The 18,720-nt window shown below is 39.9% G+C and overlaps 2 protein-coding genes across 9 annotated transcripts; both read right to left on the minus strand.

The window, feature by feature from the left end:
• Positions 1-385: 385 nt before the first annotated feature.
• LOC131309415 (FBD-associated F-box protein At4g13985-like) lies at positions 386-3,339 on the minus strand. Its single transcript, XM_058336056.1, has 4 exons — positions 2,843-3,339; positions 2,632-2,699; positions 1,058-1,166; positions 386-502 (listed from the first exon to the last, which is right to left on the minus strand). Exons 1-4 carry the CDS (start codon positions 3,287-3,289, stop codon positions 386-388), a joined length of 741 nt encoding a protein of 246 aa, XP_058192039.1. The 5' UTR covers positions 3,290-3,339.
• Positions 3,340-8,232: 4,893 nt separating this feature from the next.
• LOC131311980 (protein SEH1-like) lies at positions 8,233-12,578 on the minus strand. 8 transcript variants are annotated; one of them, XR_009195673.1, is made up of 5 exons: positions 12,248-12,572; positions 12,067-12,124; positions 9,073-9,167; positions 8,564-8,626; positions 8,233-8,371 (listed from the first exon to the last, which is right to left on the minus strand). XR_009195673.1 is itself a non-coding variant. In XM_058339658.1 (5 exons), exons 1-4 carry the CDS (start codon positions 12,251-12,253, stop codon positions 8,571-8,573), a joined length of 243 nt encoding a protein of 80 aa, XP_058195641.1. In that variant the 5' UTR covers positions 12,254-12,578; the 3' UTR covers positions 8,233-8,419; positions 8,564-8,570. The 8 variants fall into 8 exon arrangements, 6 of the variants coding, with proteins under 6 accessions (XP_058195641.1, XP_058195640.1, XP_058195639.1 ...); XM_058339658.1 differs by having other exon boundaries at positions 8,233-8,419; positions 9,073-9,195; positions 12,248-12,578; XM_058339657.1 differs by having other exon boundaries at positions 9,073-9,195; positions 12,248-12,569.
• Positions 12,579-18,720: the final 6,142 nt, after the last annotated feature.

An 18,720-nucleotide genomic window follows, 5' to 3' on the forward strand; every position in this document is an offset into this window, starting at 1 on the left:
CAGAACCAAGGACATTGAGTTAATTTAACACAAAGGACCTGCAAATTTACTCCTGTTGAATCTGAGTAGATCAACAAAACGTAATGTTCCACTATTTTACAGAACCAAGGATCGATATATTACTAGCGGTGGAGTCAAGATTTCAATTCGAGGGGCCCCCTCTACATCTCCGCCACTGATTGATACTACACTCCTCGGGGTGGAGGATCTAAGCAGATAGTCTTCACTTTGTTTTCAACACAAAGATCTATACTTTGAGTGGGAATTTTAGACACAAAGATCTAATGGTTTCCACTACAACAATCTTAAATTCATCAGCAATGTCTGACATAAAATTGGTAGTAATTTGTTTCACCAAGCAGTCTGCACTTGACTCATTGCCAGTTTACAGCAGATCTAGAGTGGTGATGGCTAGAGTAGCTATGCTTCTATTTTGATCCAAAATCAAGCTCTCCACATCTATATTGCAATTTGATACAGCCATTGGATGCGTCATTGCCACCTGCAGAAAATTGAGATTCACAAATAATTTAAAATGCAAAATTCTCATTCACCTCACAGGCAGAGAAATAAATTGCCATGGCTAGATTCGAAGCCACAGAACTTTCCATCAGGAAAGATAGATGAAAGACATGAAGATTGTTGAGAACTTGAGATAGATTTCAAGCTATATATCCTTATATGACAAGAAAAATGACTATAATCTCTACTTTATCGCACTCAAGAGGCGCAAGCTTGTTCCTTCCCACCCAAATGATTATGCGTATTTTGGACGATTTTTTGTAAACTTGGCCCTAATTTGCTATATCCATAATCAACAACCAATGCGGCGATCACATGCATGCGATGAAAATTAGGGCGATTACGCTTGGTTCCTTTCCCTTCTCTCTTTATTCTGAAATGGAGTATAAATTTTTCATGCATAATTTTGCTCGGAATTTATTTTTCCTACATATTTATCAACTGATTTTTGAATCTTGAAGCTTTTTGCGTATGTTCTGTGTGGATGTTTTCCAAACTCTACTTTCTCACCTCTCTCAAAGCAACAATGTCTAACAGCAACCAGCCTGTTCTCTACGCCGAACAACGACAAGTATTTGCTAGCTGAAAGCAAGAAACGATATGTTTCTAGTATCTTATAATCAAGATAGTATTCCGGTAATCTTCTAAGGCACACATCGTGACCAAAATATCAGGACTATGCATCCGCACCAATCATCATATAAACATCCTAAAGTTGAAGCCTCAAAAGTGCAAAATATTAGTGGTTATATGCTTACGCTAAACTACAAACTTTGCCGTCAATGGTACCACATAAACACGTTTCTGCGCGATTTTTAGAACTAGTTCTTTAAGGTAGGAAGAACAAAGACATTTTCAACCTGTAATTCCATTTCAAGAGGTAAACATGAGGAGGTCTTACTATGTATCGCTGAACACCGACAATACAAAAAGGACCGAAAAAGAAAGGACAAGATGAAAACCTAAACTAAAAAGCCATTCCACAGCTTAACTTAATAACTCCTCTGCCATAACACAAGTATTTCACTTCTTGTTACTTTAACTGCAGAACAAATCAAAATGGAAGAAGAGTCATTACTACGGTTACTTCAGGTTTAGTCACTACACTTCAATCTTCATTTCTGCATATACCCTCAGAACAGAAACCACAGCAGCAAAATGACAAAAGGATATGTATTACAATATATCCAGAATTGAATGGATTGCTCCGCTCCTAGCCTCGATCAGGGATAAAAATAGGAGTTAGATTCAGGAACTCCGCTCTGATGTCAGAGGCAGAGCGGAGGCCAACAACAACCAAACCACCCTCACTGCTAAGCCATTGCCACAAGAGTGGCTTCTCAGGCTGTCCAAGCCCTTAGGGGCGTTATTCAAGCTCTCCAATCTAAGGTAGAGGGTATGGCTGACACGGTGGAGGATGTGGAGGAAGTATGCCGCCTGATTGTCATTGCCAACTGGGACACATTAGTACATGGTCCAGCACCTGCTACTCTTCCTTCTCCTTCTTGTGAAATCAACTGTCCACATGGGGATGGGCCTAAGTAAAATTGCCTGTCCTTTTGGACTGCGAAGCCTACCATTTTGTTCCAAGGTAGGCAGCCTTAATATATATTTTTTTGAACTAGAAAATTTTCAATGCAACGGTTATTTGTAACGCCTCTCTTATATAGTGTGGGACCTACACATACACGGGGCCTACATCATGTGAGAGGGCGTTACAAATAACCATTGCATTGAAGAATTTTTTTCCAACGGACAGGCCTTTGTAACTTTCATTTTGCTTTGAGTATTGAAAGGTTCAAGTAATCTTTTTAATCCTCTTCAAAGTATTCTAATCAAGGGTTGTTACATAAATTCAAGCAACAAGAAAAACCTAACAATTGGAAAAGCAAATCAAGAAAGAGGACGAAGCAAATTAGTTTTTGGTTGTAGGTATAGTTTGATCATTTTTGTATATGAGTAGTACTTTTTTTTTGGGTAAGTATGAGCAGTACTATTTTGCTCATTCATCTTTAGGGAAAATGACGGCCAATGACGTGTTTTGATAATAAATACCCGCCAAAGACATATTGAAAATATTTGTTAATGCTGAAAATGTCTTTAGACAACTGCTTTTGGATTAGACCAATTTTCTGATGAAACATTGATTGCAGGCGGTAATTACACTTGTCAAGAACCTCCGTAAAAAAACACCCTTACTAAGTCAAACACCATTAACAAAAAGACAAATTGAATGACCAAACTAAAAATGTCAGACATGATCAAAAAAAAAAAAAAAACACCTAGATGTCAGATGCGGATATCATTTAATAAAACATACCTCAATGAATCTCCACTGAAGGACTAGATGTTGGACTCTGGATATCCCCACGAGAAGGTCAGTAACAGCCTTAGAAATAATTTCATGGGATTCCATACCAAAGGGACCTCCAACGTTAATCTCGACTTTGATGAGACCAGATAGGTTCTTCACTAAATAACCTTGTACTGATTTTACATCATCATCAAGTTCTAGGTAGAGCAGGCCTGGGGTATCCAAAACAATCTCATAAGTGTCGTGATCATAATGTTTTATGGACAACTTTGTAAATACTGGTGCAAAAATGCGAATAACACGTGCTTCTTTTCCAATGCATCCCGCCATACTCAATTCATTCAACAAAGGGCAGCCACGAATGAGCCTATAGATAGAGTTGTCGTCTTTAAGTTTGACAGAATGAAAGATGGAGAATTTTGAGACTCTGCGTACGAATTGAAGTAGGTACATTCATAACAAAGCAAGTACCAAGTTTCAATACAACTAATGTTCCACAAGCGAATAGGTCCCAAGGCAATATCAGTACCCTCTTTACACTACTACAATAATAGATATGCGTCACACTAAGAAGATTCAAAAAGATCACGGTTTTCAGTGAAAGCGTGATAAAAAGTAGTGCTTAAATTTTTTATCTCAGTTCAAGTCCAAAACTGAGATAAAAAGTGAGTTTTAGCGCGAAATAAAAGATCTCGCTCTTGTGGCGAGATAAAAGAAATACAACCTCACCCTTGAGGCGTGATAAAAGATTTTAGGGCAGAAAAAAATGAGATAAAAGATCTCGCTCTTGTGGCGAGATAAAAGAGAAAAGATCTCACTCTTGTGGCGTGATAAAAAAGAGAAAAGATCTCAACCATGTAGCGTGATAAAAGATTTTAGGGCGGAAAAGAATGAGATAAATGATCACACTCTTGCGGCGAGATAAAAGAGAAATGACCTCACCCTTGTAGCGTGATAAAAAATTTTAGCTCGGAAAAAAGTGAGATAAATGATCACACTCTTACGGTGAGATAAAAAGCCTACCTATTTAGGCTCGCAATCTGAATTTTCACGTAGGCGGGCTGATACGCATTTAGGCAGACTTTGAAAAGTTATGTGAGAAAAACGATGTCGTTTAAGAACTTTGAAAAGTTCATTTTTTCTTTTTTACAAAAGGTAAGAAGATAAGCCCTAATTGCACTCATCCCAAAAAATCTTTACGTTTCATCTTTATCTTCACGTCCAAAAAGATATAGAGAGAGAAGGCAAATTCCACAACTGGGTTCCACCAGTGCCCAGTTGTTTCTTCGATGACGGGCGAACTGTTCCACTAGTGCCCGATTTTTACGTGGGCGAGCCGTGATCTTTATGATTTATTGTAATAGTGAAATTTAGTTATTTCAGATGTCTTCCAAGTATACGTTTGACACATTAGGTAAAAAGCAATTATATTATTATGGCTTAGCCTTATTTGAAAAGGATTAAAATCCAATTGAGAAGCCACCATTGAAATTGAAATTCAATATAAACACAAAATCTATGTGAAATGGTTAGTTTATAAAATAAAAAAAATTTAAAGTTTGTCTATAATGTTACAATCTGCAGGTTTTGATAATTTTCATAAAAATACAAAGCTTACGCTATAACAAAAAACAATATTGTCTACTATTTATTAGCTAAAACTAAAATTTTCGCCCCAAGAAAATCTTTTGGTGACCAATAACTAATTTTGATTAGCAAAAGATTTGTTGTCATATTTTTAAATTTTTTTAAATAATGTTTATATATGTATTTTTATATATTTTAATATCATGTTAATTGCATTTCAAAAAATTCAGCAAATTTTAAGGGGAAAAAAAAGTTTTCTCAATTTAGGAAGTAAGTATAAATATTTTTGTTTTCCTAATGTAACAGAAGTTCTTGGCTAGCTTAGTGGTAAGGGCTTAGGATATCAACTAAGGGTGCGTGGGTTCGAAACTTGGCAATGACAAGAAAAGATGGTCTAGTAGATACAAAGAACAGATCACACGCAATGGTTTTCCATCTCAGTTTATGGTGGTGTGATCATTTTGAACTTTCAATCACGGTTATAGACCGTGATCTAAAGTGACATATAATCACACCCAGAAAGAGAAATGATCTCGCCTAAAAGAAACAATCACGGCTTATAACCGTGATAAAAGAGAAACGATCACGCCTTTTGGCCGTGATTGTTTCTCTCTTTCAATCACGGTTTATAACTGTGATAAAAGAGAGTGACTTACAATCACACCCAAATCCATCACGGTAGCAAGAGTGTGATAGAAAACTTACAATCACGGCCAATAGCTGTGATCTTTATAGTTTATTGTAGTAGTGTTAGTTCGAATGAATAGCTCAAGCTCTTGAACACGACAGACCAAGCTAGCAGCAAGCCACGTATTAACATGTGAAACATCGTAATTTTGATGGCACTTGAGGCGAAAACCGTGAAACATACGGAGACATGACAAGGTGTGGAATAACAACACTCGGTAAACAAAATTTGTAAAACTTGTTTGGATGGAAATGTTAGCACTCTTTTTAGGATGTGCCAATAACTTATCATCAAATCTAGACTTGTGATCAACGTCCATAATGGCTTCCATTGAGTTGACAAGACACTGGTTGCCACGACGTCTCTTGTCGGAAGCAAAGAGAGGATGTGGCTAATAAGGCTGCTTGGTAAGTGACTGATTCTATCTTCGCATTGCTTGTTAGTTTGTTCCTTATCAAGCTTTCGACGTTTTGAGATTGAACCTATTATTTTGCTCAGGGAATCAACCAACAAAATACCTACACACACTACAATCATTCAATTTGGTTCAAAAATGAATTTCCCCCTTTGGAGCATTATCCCATGGGCCAAGGTCCATGACCAGATTTATATTTCTTGGGGTTAGTGTGTTCCTACTGGCTACTTCCAAAGAATAGAGTAACTGAAAGTTTGGGTCATGAGGAGAATATGCAGACATCTGCATATACGTTCATGCATCATGTCTGCAGCAATGTCATATTGAATGCACAAAAAGTATTTGCATAAATTAAGGACTAATAAAAAGGAAAGGAAAAGGAATAGATAATTTATTGATTGTGAGTAGTAATCCATAATTTAATGATTCTGAGTATCTCAATTCATAATCTTCGATGTGAACAAAACATATTGGTCAAAAGTAGGTGTAGGCACCCCAATCTGAGCTTCCCAATTGATTTACTTTGTTTTTCGGTTTCTTGTTTTCCCGATGATGAATCGGATCAAAAAACAGTTTTGAGAATGGAAAGAATTGAACTTGGAGTAATTGGAGCCCCTCTTGAACCTTTGGAACCTCGAAACCCTGAGTCAAAACCCTAACCCTAGGTTTGATTGCATTTGAGGCGAAACATATGGAGACATGACACGCTGTGGAATAGCAACACTCGGTAAACAAAATTTGTAAAACTTGTTTGGATGGAAATGTTGGCACTATTTTCAGGATGTGACAAACTTATCATCAAAATCTAGACTTGTGATCAACGTCCAGAATGGATTCCATTGGGTTGACAAGACACTGGTTGCCACAACGTCTTTGTTGGAAGCGAAGAGAGGATGTGGCTGATAAGGCTGCTTGGTAAGTGACTGATCCTATCTTCGCATTGCTTGTCAGTTTGTTCCTTATCGAGCTTCCGACATTCACTACAACACGAAAGGGCTATAGCGAGGAAATATGGCGAGGAAAACGGATTACATCACTGAAAGTATATTATCTGCGAGGAAACAGATTTCCTCGCCAAAAGACCATTTCTAGCAAGGAAAACAGATTTCCTCGTCAAAAGCTTACATTTGGCGAGGAAATCTCCTCGCCTTTTTTACGACTTATTAATTTTGTATGTGTGTGTGTGTGTGTGTTTATATATATATATATATATATATATATATATATATATATATATATATATATATATATATATCATTATTAATTATGTTCATATGTATTTGTAATATCACAATGATAAGACATAATCAACTACATAGTTCAATACCATTATCAAATTTATTAAAATAAAAAAGTAATAAACGGAAAAAAAATAGTTTTCTCGCCAATCGCATTGAATTGGTGAAAAATCTCATATTTATCACCTTTCTTATTCTAATTAGCAATGAAAGATGGGACCGGTTCCCCTCGCACAATGTTTAACTCAAATTTTGACACAAGATCTCAGCCGTTGAAAGCAAGGGCTGAGATTAGAACACATTATCCTCTCACCCTCCATCTCTTCATAGGATCCTCCCTCTCTCCTTCCCCACAACGCTTTCCCAAAAGGGCCAGAACCTTGGCGACCACTTCTCCCTTCTCCGGCCACTGCTAGACCCATCTCTGGCCATCCCCTACTCCGGTGACTCTCTCTCTCTCCGATAGGGCCTCAATTCCTAAATGAGGATCCACAACCCATACTGCAGAAAAATTACTTCGAATGCCTCCACCGTAATCAAACTAATCTTATCCACAGTTACAAAAAAAATTACTTAGCTACTTGGTTTCTATTGGGACGGTTTGTTGTACCTTGTGGTCAGAATCGTCGCCTGAGTCGGGCTACGAATCGGACTCGGAAGGATTTTTATTTGGGATTTGAACATCGTTCATCACTTCGTCGGTGGGTTGAGGGTCCGAAGGAACTCTGTATTTAAATGTCGAATTTTGGGAAAGAGAAATATGGGGCGGGTACAAGAGACAGTGTGTGTTTTTCCGGAGAAGGGGAGCTGGAAATTGCGAGCCGGAGGTGGCTCTGGCCGGAAAAATTAGGTGCCGGCCGAAGTGGTTCTGGTTCTGGGAAAGAGGGGGAGAGAATCGAGAGATACTTTGTGGGGAAGGAGAGAGGAAGGGATCCTGTGAGGAGATGGAGGGTGAGAGGATAATGTGTTCTAATCTCAGCTCTTGCTTTCAACGGCTGAGATCTTGTGTCAAAATTTATGTTAAATATTGTGTGAGGGGAACCGGTCCCAAGAAGGATATCTTAAAGTAAAGGTATTGAGGATTTATTCCATAGTAATGAAAAACTCAACAAAAGATTATAAAATTAAAAACATCTTGAAGTGATGCCGTATTGAAAATATCTCGAAGTTAAATAGATCATCACAAATCTATTTTTAAAACATCTACATAAAATACACTATTTCATATCTATTGTGCATTCATGCTATAAAGAATTTTTTGTGTGAACCGTTATTGATTTTTATTTAAACCAACGTAGGTGATTCTAATGGCATTCCTTTACAAACAGATAAATATGTTAAACATTAATTTCAAATGCAATTTTGTAAGTATTATGCATATTTATATATATACTAGGTGTTGGCTGTGCAGATTCGTCTTCTTCCATGTCGCTGTAGCATGTTGGTGAGCTAACTCTGGAGCTGTTTGGTGTTTTTGGAGGTTAGGGTTGAGCCGGTTGTGGTTGGGGTGCTTCTAGCTGCAGTGGTTCTTCGATGTTGATTGGGTCAGAGATTGAGTTGACAGTGAAAACACAACGTTCGATCCCTCCGTAATCATCCATGCAAGCCTTCAAGTTAAAAGGGTGGTTGTGCCAGGGAAGAAGAAGAAACGTGGGCTGGTGGGTTCAGAAACAATAAGCTAGAATACAACAGTAAGCTATGGCAAAAGAAAGAAGAAAAGTGGGCTAAATGGTGGGTTCAAAAACTTCAAAAACTGCTAGTAGATGAACGCCTTTTAAGTTAGACTGCCACAAACTCACCACGCCATCACCTCCAGTGGTTGCTAGTGTCATTCCACTGATGTTCCACTCCATCTCCCAAACCTGATCACGGAAATATAATATTTGTAAGGGAAGATTCAAGAAGCACATCCTCCCCTATATTATAGGGGACCCTTTTTTAAACAAGTAAATAAATAAAAAAGAAATTAAGAAAAGAGGGCTCTTCAAGACCAGAGAGCAATGTAACCTTTTCCGTTGAGAGCTTTCCATCAATATTGGGGTTCAATCCAAGGTGCCATAATGCAATTTGCTTGTGAGTCCCAATTGTTATTAACGTCATGGCCTAAAAAAGAAATATCTACCCAAGATAAGAGTCATCTCAAATAATGATGCTCCTAGCAGTAACCTCAGAATCATGGTATGCTGAAGCAAAACATTGCCCCTGAAAATATTTAGCATTTCAAAATGCCGGAATCGTGGGCTTAAGGTTATATTTACATGTGCCGCGCACGAAATAAACTTGTATCAGAAGATGGACACAATGTTACCTGCCAATATTTGGTGCCCAAGCAACCACATAAATTGGATCGCCCTTTTCCTCAGGTAAAGCCAACTCAGCAACCGGAAGCCATCTTTGGTGATCCTGATCAAATTCCCAAACCTGCAGACATCTATCAGTCATTAATATTTTTCTGTATCAGTCTGAAGATGATTTTCACCAATATATCCTATATGTCTATTTGATCATGAGCCCAATAAGGAAGTTTAATATTTGCATTCAAAATATAACAATGCCCAAGCATCTGATGCGCGATACTTAACAAACATTTGTATTAAAGACTAAGAATATCTACCCTGTTGTGTTGTTTGACAAGGAATTAGAAAAATAAGACACTTAGAAATAGATACGGTGACGACACTCAATACCAATACATGTGTCAGGCAAGCCGGCCCGAATACTTGAGTTATCAAAAAAAAAAGAAGAAGAGCCAATACATGCGTCCGTGTGACATGATACGCAAGTGACGTCAATACATCACGTGCACTTCAATACTATGATACTTCATATGTTGTAACCAATTGGGGCTAACCAACAACAAATACTTAACAAAATTGCTTTTTAGAAAACCAATCAATGAATCCACATGTTTTCCCATTTTACAATTTTATCGGAAAAAGATATCGAGAATATGTCAAACAAGTTTAAGGGTAAATGTTCTGCTATACTGACGCTGAAAACAGCAACCAAACGGGGACTATTCAGCTTAGGACGAAGAGGATTGAAGATTTGACTTTCTTTTCCTTGTATAGGTTTCTCCCAATGAATGCATAGGACTGTTGCAGTGAATAGCCAAAGGAAACTTAGTAGAACTAACAATTAAGAATATCTCTAATGGTAAGCCATCTCTGAAGCCAAAGGCATTATTTGATGTGAGATCCCCAAAATGAGCTAGGTCATGGCGTGTGATAAGCGATTTCTCAAGCCAAAGGCATTATTTGACGCGAGATCCCCAAAATGAGCTAGGCCATTTCTCACGCCAGGATTGGCACCAAAAAAAATGGCAAAGCCACTTATAGAAAGTACACCCTTGTGCCAAATCCCATGCCAGAGCAAAAATTTGGCATCAAGAATGGCAGCAAAATCATCTCCACCCTCGTGCCAAACCTGCACACTATCTAAGCCATTCGATTTGCATCGGAAAATGGAATGAATTTAAATCAACTGTGTGCATTTGACAGTGTCAAAATGGCGCCGTACCAGTGAAACCACATCGCTAATTTTTGGGTATTTGACAATATAGGAAGCCAAAAAAATGACACCGTCAATATCAATTTAGCATCAACCACTGACTTGTGTGTACCGTTGCTTCAGCATTGTCAGACGCAAGCTTTTTGCATCAAACCCCTATTCAAGTGATCCAACCGGCAACCGCTGTCATGGATTAATGCACAAAATAAATTTGAGACCACTGCATGACCCGCATCAACTTTGCCAAATTTCGACCAAAAACTACCATAGCAAGTCAAAAAATAGCTTTGGCTCGAAAAAAAACAGCTCAAATCATTAGAGATGATGTAAGATGGGATTAAGAAGTTACCAACCATAATCTCTGACTTCCCGACCTTCGCCGTCGTGACGTTCAACGCTGGCGTGCAAAGCATTGCTGTTTATATCTACCAAATTTCCGATAGATTTTTTTTGATAAGTAAATAATTATATTAGAAAGAAGGCATAAAGGGCATGCCACCGGTATACAATTCCCGATGAATTAGATACAATTATTAATAAAATCTCTCTCTCTCTCTCTCTCTCTCTCTCTCTCTCTCTCTCTCATCAAATAATTTAAACCCACGATTTAAACAACCTAGAAACACTTTTGAGTTTATAAATCTAACGAACACAACCAAATCAGCAAATTTCATCACCTCGCATTTGATTTCTATTTCATTCATGCAATTTGGAATTAACTATGGCGGTATGATGTCTCTTCCCCTTACTTTAATCTTGAATCAAATTCAGAATTCAGCTAAAAAAACTCATCAAATCCCTTTCCACACTTATAGTCAAACTCCAACCACAATTTTTAAGGCATAAATAGTTATGAATCAAGTCTATGATCTTATGGCTGTAATGTTGAATTGAGTAGATGAATGCATTAACCAAGGAGGAATTCTCCCGCGGTACATGGTTGCCAATGCATACAAGCAGAGAGAACTCATCAAATTCTACCTCTTGCTTCTTAGCTTCTAGTTTCCAATTTGACCTTCCAGCTTGTTGGAGTAACTCTATAGTTTTCATTATCTACTTCCTGTTTATATTTAACATGGCAGCTGGATTTTAGGTTTTCCCCTGATCCATTTTTCTTTATTTACCATATATGATGGTGGAAAAAAATGCAGAATGGAAGATATTGTAGGCAGAATTTGGGAGGTAGATAATTTCTTTGTTAAACTAACAAAAACCTCTCCCTAAGCCAATGGTTTTAAGTGCACATGGCCAGACACGTGTTCAAAACTTTTCGATGTGCTTGACGCGTGTGAGTTTCATGTGTTTCGTGTGATTGCTCAAGTGAGTCTAACAATTCCAGAATCCAAACACATTTATTTTTTAATCTGCATCCATCCGGATATCTGTGGCCATATCAATGCAATTGTTTAAAAAACACACATAAGCATACAGAATCACCCGTCTTAGAATCCAAACACATTTATTTTTTAATCTGTATCCATCCAGATATCTTTAGCCATAGCAATGCAATTGTTAAAATAACACACATAAGCATACAGAATCATCTGTCTTAGCAGTTTTCTGCGCTGAATTAAACCGTCTATAACTCCCATCTACTTCTCTCCGTCTGCAAAATAGTCAATAATACTATTATATTATATACTGGATATTGCATGTACGTATACATATATCCTTCATGTCTGAGTATATAAGGGACAGATGACTGAAAAAAAGACGACCCCTCGAATACTCCAAATAAGGGATAGGAGCTGTAACTTAAATTATACAACCGAAATAAATAAAGAAAACTCACCCGAAATCGTAGACCAAAAGGTGCAGATCTCAAACGACATCAATTCTATGCTCCATATCTGCCAAAAAATTGCCAAACAAAGACAGAGAGGGGGACAATGCTGATGAGAGAGAAAACGGCAGGAGGAAGACGACGAGAAAGAGTGAGAGAACCTGTGGAACAGAGAGTACGAGTTACATACAGGCATGATGATGGCTGTGATTGTGGCCGGAGATTTGGACTGCGCTGAAACGGGCTCGCCGTGCACCGATCGATCTGGCGATTGTTAGAGAGAGGTTTGCGTTGGTTGAGACCCAGATGAATAGAGACGAAAACGGTAGAAGAAATATGGCAAGACCTAGATCCTTCCGATCTTAAAGATGCAAGGCACGTGGCCCCATCTGGCCTAGAGGAAAAAATATACGGCTCAGATCCAAACAGCCTTCATCCGTGCCATTTGACATAAACACCCCTGAACACAAAACTGCAGCCCCTCCAATCCAGGGACTTAATTGGAAAAATCGGACCAAATTTCCCAACCCTTTTAACGTTCTTTTATTAACAGGTTAGAAAATTGGACCAAATTTCCCAACCCTTTTAACGTTCTTTTATTAACAGGTTAGATATATATATATATATATATACACATATTGTGTGTGTGTGTGTGTGTGTGAGAGAGAGAGAGAGAGAGAGAGAGAGAGAGAGAGAGAGAGAGATTGGGTAATTTAAAATTTTAAAAAATTCGTTAAAGATGAAAAAATTTAAAAAGTATTGTCTTTAGTGCTTTTAGGATGATCTAATCTGAATATTTACAAATTTTGTTTATATTATTATAGCAATAGTGAAAAAATCTTTAAAAAATAAATACAAATCTATAATATCCTTTGTATTTAGCAAAAAGAAGAAGGTCAAACTCACTCTTAAAATTAAGAAATAATAGTGATTGTAACGCTCCGAATTTTGGGTACGTTAAAAGGACAATTTCATTGAAAACCTCAAAATAGAGTCTGGCTCTTATTACAACATAACTATCACAAGAGTTCAATAATTACACAAATGAAAAGGGTTCTAGGGTTCCTAACTACAGCTCCACCTGCTCCTCTATCCTAGCCAGCTCCGAAAGCCTCCAATGTGTACTGTTCATCTTGATCATCTACAAAGTCTGACACATTATACCGGCGTCGCCACCAATATAATATGCCAGGGTCACCAAAAGGTAACACCGTGAGCTACAACAGCTCAGCAGAACAATCTCATACCCGCTAACCCATAACTTAAAAACAACAGGAAATAATAACACATCGATTTCCATATGATACATATATACGCAGCTAACAATGACACATCCATATTCGTTAATCAACTATCGTTGGTGTCCAAGATTTCAGAGTTTCTCCTACGCGACTCATCGTAAACCGTGTCAACATTTTCATATACAAATCAACCTTTCAAAATCATTTGTTTAACTCACACAATTTGCATTGGCTCCGTACCGCAGATAACCAAGCTACACACCCAACCTCGGTTCCGCCGCGCCGGTCTCCCGAGTATCCTCACAATGGTTCCGCCGCGCCGGGTTCCCATTGGCACAGAAAAAAAATTGCATTGGCTCCGTACCGCGGATAATCAAGCCATACCTCACCATGGTTCCGCCGCTCTGGGTTCCCATGGGAATGCACACATTTCATAATCCTCGGTTCCGCCGCTCCGGGTTCCCGAGTATCCCAAAATGATTCCGCCGCTCCGAGTTCTCATTGGGTTTTTCACAAAAACACTAAACCCTCGGTTCCGCAGCTCCGGGTTCCCGAGTATTCCCACAATGATTCCGCCGCTCCGGGTTCTCATTGGGTTTTTCGCAAATCTTACTTTTACACACACACACAACTCACATAACGCCACCCAAAACTGGTCATTTTGTAGTTTCAAAATATTTCCTTCCTCGGAAAACATTTCCTTTCATTAACCACACTCTAGGTGTCATGTTTCTACTTTTTCGGTTCTCGTGTCTCGTTACATGCAAAGACTCCGCGGTAGGACAAAAATAAGCATGAATCATTCTAACAAGATCATCCAATTCTATATTACTTATCACGCTCAATCACCACTTATAGCATAACACCACATGTACGGACGCCTTTGAAGTGTATCACTTATGCTTTATTCAAAGCACAACGCCACATGTACGGACGTCTTTGGAGTGAAATCACTTATGCTTAATCACACCACACGTAATACAAGCAATTCATATATGTGTAGGGAGGTATTCCCGAACAGGTGCAAAATGAGCCCGAGCATGGTCAACTTAGGGTCAACGCACTGTGGACCACTGATATGAGAAGTCAATAGTCCAGAGAGGTTGTACGATTCTCGGTACAATAACATGAGATGTTATTAGGACCAAATACAAGAAAAGTGACATGAGATGCCACTGTTCATAGAAACTTGTTCGGCAAGAGAGAGCCGAACAGGAGGAAAGCTCCTTACAAAGGATATGGTTCAAATTGTTTCCTCAGGACCAGTAACACGTGAGGTAATTGGTCCAGGCCATCTGTTCGGCCATGAGATGGCCGAACAGAGAGAGAAGTACTATTTGAGGGAACATTCTGGAAGGTTCCAGAGTAGTCATATCCCATAAAGGGATAAAGATCCCAAGAATATAGGATCTGAGAAAGATACCCAACGAATATGGGATGTTCGGCTCTTAAAGGAAAAGATTCCTAAAAGGACTCTTTTCCATAAACTGATAAAGGAAACGAGACTCCTTGATATCCTGGGTTTCCTATACGAGTTAGGAATCCTATGGCAACATGGATGCTTGGACAGCAAGCATCCATAAATCTATAAATATGAGGTAAACCTAGAGGTGAAAGGTACGCAATACACTGCATTCTTATTGCTTTCCTACTGATAATTAGGGTTTGATCATTAGTACGAAATACTAACAAAGGCATCGGAGGGCCTTTGCCACGAGAGGCAAAGGTGCGCTCACTCCTTGTCTGTTTTGCAGGATAAGGGTTTCTCTGACGAATTAGGGTTACGTTCAAGAGGCACGTGAAGCCGCTGCATTCCAGTGCTGTTCAGAGCACTACTTGAATTTATCCACCTACAATTGGCGCCGTCTGTGGGAAACGAAAGAGTTCCCTTTGAAATACGACCATGGTGGAAGTAGAGCCAGCAACGCCACACGACCCGAAGGATGTGCTAATTGGAGGAGGGGATAAGTCTCCACCCGGGGCTCCGAGAAAGCCCGAAGGAGGACACAAAAAGACCACGAGTAAGGGCCACCCCCTTACTATCCATGGCAACTCCAGAAATAGAGATGGAGAGACGGCATCGAAGTCCACGAGAAGGACTAAATCCCATCGAGGGGATGAATCGATTGCACACTCCAGGAGTATATACCGTAGCGAAGACGTTCTTGATAAGAAGAGACAAGAAATCGAGGAATATGCTCGTTTGATCAAAAAACGAGAACATGAGATCAGAGAATTAGAGAGAATCAGAGAACATCCGGAAGACTCTGGACTATCTCGAAGAAATTTTAAAGACAGTGAATACGCTTTGGTACAGTACCAAAAGGCTCCTTCACGAGGAAGGAGGAGCAGAAGCAGAAGTCTGACCCCGAGGCGACGTAAAACTTCTCCACGAAAAGGGAGGAGCAGGATCCGAACACCCGAGCGAAGGAGGATATCTCCAAGAAAGAGGAGAAGCAGAGGTCGGAGTTCTACCCCCGAAGAAGAAGGGAGTAGAAAACATCATAGGGACAGGTACGAGAGGCCTGATTCCGATTGGGAACGAACTAGATCCAAGAAAGGACCAGAGGATGAAGCCATGACTGCACGGGAAGCAGCACGGAAAGCACTGCAGAATATAGCATCCTCCCCTTTTGCAAGAAAGTTACAGGAGGCTAGATTGCCGACCAGGGTAAAGCACGGGACATTCATCCTCTACGAGACAGACGCTGATCCCGTGGCCCATATACAGCATTACCAGCAAGCGATGTTTATGCATGAAGGGGATGATGCAATCATGTGCAAAATGTTCCCGTCGAGTTTGGGGAAGGTTGCTCTGTCCTGGTTCCACAAACTGGGCTCGCGCTCCATCCGGACATGGGTGCAATTGGCCGAGGAATTCACTGCACGGTTCTTGACGAGCAGGAAAGCTCCCAAAACCTTTGAGAGTCTTTCTTTTATGAAACAAGGAGAGGACGAGCCGATCAGAACTTATGCAAAGAAGTACTGGGAAACCTTCAACGAAATTGAAGGATGTAGTGAAGAATACGCTATAGCCACGTTCAAAACGGGCTTACCTGTTCGGGGGGAACTGCGTAAATCTCTAAACATGAGTCCCGTGCAGACATTGGCAAAATTAATGGAAAGGATTGAGCAGCACGCCAGGAACGAGGATGACATCCTACGAGAGGATGGAAAGTTGGCCGCCGAGCAAGCGAAGGGGCCTATAAAGAAAGTTGACAAGCCAGAGCCCAAAACTTATCGTGAAAGGAAAGACTATGGGCAGGCGAAGAAAGAGCAGTACAAGGATAAACAAGCTCCGGATCCCAAGTCATTCTTTTCAATAAACACGGTTTGGAAAGAACCCATTTACAGGATTCTTTATCGAATAAAGAATCAACCATACTTCAAATGGCCCCCAACTCTTGGTGGGAATAAAGATGCAAAACGTGCTACGAATCAGCACTGCAGTTACCATAAGGATTGGGGTCACATGACAGAGGACTGTGAGATGTTTAAACGACATCTTGATGATTTGGTCTCACGAGGTTACCTCAAAGAATTTATCCAAGAGGATTCCAAGGATAAAGACAAAGCAATGGAATTGGATTACGAACAAAATCCAAAAGGGGTAATCCATATGATACATGGATTAGCCGAACCTTATACGAGAAATGAGGTGAGATTGCTTCAGAGGCAAGTAAAACATAACCAACATGTGATGCAGTTGGGGAAGAAAAGAGGTCGCAACGAAGGGGCAAGCAACGAAGGCATAGTTTTTACTGATGAAGATCTGGGAGGAGTCCAGGTACCTCACAATGATGCTTTGGTCATAACCCTACGAGTTGGGGAATATGATATGGAGAGAATCCTGGTGGATTCAGGAAGTTGCACCGAAGTGCTATACTACGATGCGTTCAAGAAACTGGGGCTCACACAAGAAGATTTGGTACAATCAGTAACTCCATTGGTCGGATTTGGAGCAGGAGCAGTTTGGCCGTTAGGCAAAGTAACTCTGCCTGTTCGGGCTGGGACGGTGGTGCTGCGAACCGACTTCTTAGTGGTGGATGTACCGTCTTCCTATAACGTGATTATAGGAAGGACATGGTTGCACAAGATGAGGGCAGTCTCTTCAACTTTCCATCAGATGGTAAAGTTCCCAGGGTCTAATGGGATTGAGCACATCAAAGGTAACCAAAAGATAGCTCAACAATGTTTGGTTTCCATCATTAAAAGAGTCCATAATGCCCACCATGTTAATACCGTGGAAATTCCGGATCTGCCGACCATTGAGGATATTGGAAAAGACCCAACCGAGAGGGTAGTTGAGGATTTGAAGAAAACACTGATCAACGAGACTGATCCAGATAAGTATTTTCTAATTGGGGAATCGTTGCCAGAAAGGGAAGAAAATGAATTAATAAGTTTCTTGAAAACTTATGTCGATGTATTTGCTTGGACACCAGAGGAGATGCCTGGGGTAAATGCAGATGTTATTTGCCATCACTTGAATATAGATCCACAGCACAAACCGGTCATTCAAAAGAAACGAAGGGCAGCCGTACAGCACGTTGACGCTGTAATCGAAGAAGTGGATCACTTGTTGGAAGCCAAGGCAATAAGGGAAGTTTATTATCCAGAATGGCTATCGAATACTGTTGTCGTCAAGAAAAAGAACGGAAAATGGCGCGTATGTGTCGACTTCACAGATTTAAACAAGGCGTGTCCTAAAGACAGTTTTCCTCTTCCAAGGATTGACCAGTTGGTTGATGCAACGGCGGGATATGGACGGATGAGTTTTCTCGATGCATATCGAGGATACCATCAAATTGCAATGTTTGGGCCAGATCAGGAGAAGACGTCTTTCATTACACCACGAGGGTTGTACTGTTATAATGTCATGCCTTTTGGATTGAAGAATGCAGGGGCAACGTATCAGAGACTGGCGACCATCATGTTTAGAAAATTGCTCGGCAAAACTATGGAGGTTTACATAGATGACATGGTGGTAAAGAGTAAATCTGGGCAAGGCCATATAGCAGATTTGAGAGAAGCTTTCGAGATTTTGAGGAAATACAAGTTGAAACTCAACGCCTCGAAGTGTGCGTTTGGAGTCGGCTCTGGAAAGTTTTTGGGCCATCTTGTAACTCTAAGGGGAATAGAGGCAAATCCCGACCAGATAAAAGCCTTACAGAATTTGGAAAGCCCTCGGACAACGAAAGAAGTCCAACGATTAACAGGGATGGCAGCAGCTCTTAATCGATTTATTAGCCGATCAAGTGACAAGTGCAGACCTTTCTTTCAGTTATTGAAGAAAAGGGAAGGGTTCGAATGGGGAGCAGAATGTGAACAAGCCTTTCAGGATCTAAAGGGATATTTGGCCTCTCCTCCCCTTCTTTCGACTCCAGAAACAGGTGAGTCTCTGATTTTATACTTAGCTGTT

The sequence above is a fragment of the Rhododendron vialii genome, chromosome 12a, assembly GCF_030253575.1.
Source record: "Rhododendron vialii isolate Sample 1 chromosome 12a, ASM3025357v1".
NCBI lineage: Eukaryota > Viridiplantae > Streptophyta > Magnoliopsida > Ericales > Ericaceae > Rhododendron > Rhododendron vialii.

What these genes read in the sequence shown, in the direction of transcription:
- LOC131311980 (XM_058339653.1), bottom strand. Translation starts at nt 8,864, where the DNA reads ATGACGTTAATAACAATTGGGACTCACAAGCAAATTGCATTATGGCAC. An exon ending in GAAAGCTCTCAACGGAAAAG is followed by an intron (nt 8,681 to 8,771) that starts GTTACATTGCTC and finishes CCTATAATATAG; the next exon opens with GGGAGGATGTGCTTCTTGAA. An exon ending in CCACTGGAGGTGATGGCGTG is followed by an intron (nt 8,420 to 8,563) that starts GTGAGTTTGTGG and finishes TGAACCCACCAG; the next exon opens with CCCACGTTTCTTCTTCTTCC.
- LOC131309415 (XM_058336056.1), bottom strand. Translation starts at nt 3,289, where the DNA reads ATGTACCTACTTCAATTCGTACGCAGAGTCTCAAAATTCTCCATCTTT. An exon ending in ATTGGTCTAATCCAAAAGCA is followed by an intron (nt 1,167 to 2,631) that starts GTTGTCTAAAGA and finishes TGTGTGCCTTAG; the next exon opens with AAGATTACCGGAATACTATC. An exon ending in TAGAGAACAGGCTGGTTGCT is followed by an intron (nt 503 to 1,057) that starts GTTAGACATTGT and finishes AATTTTCTGCAG; the next exon opens with GTGGCAATGACGCATCCAAT.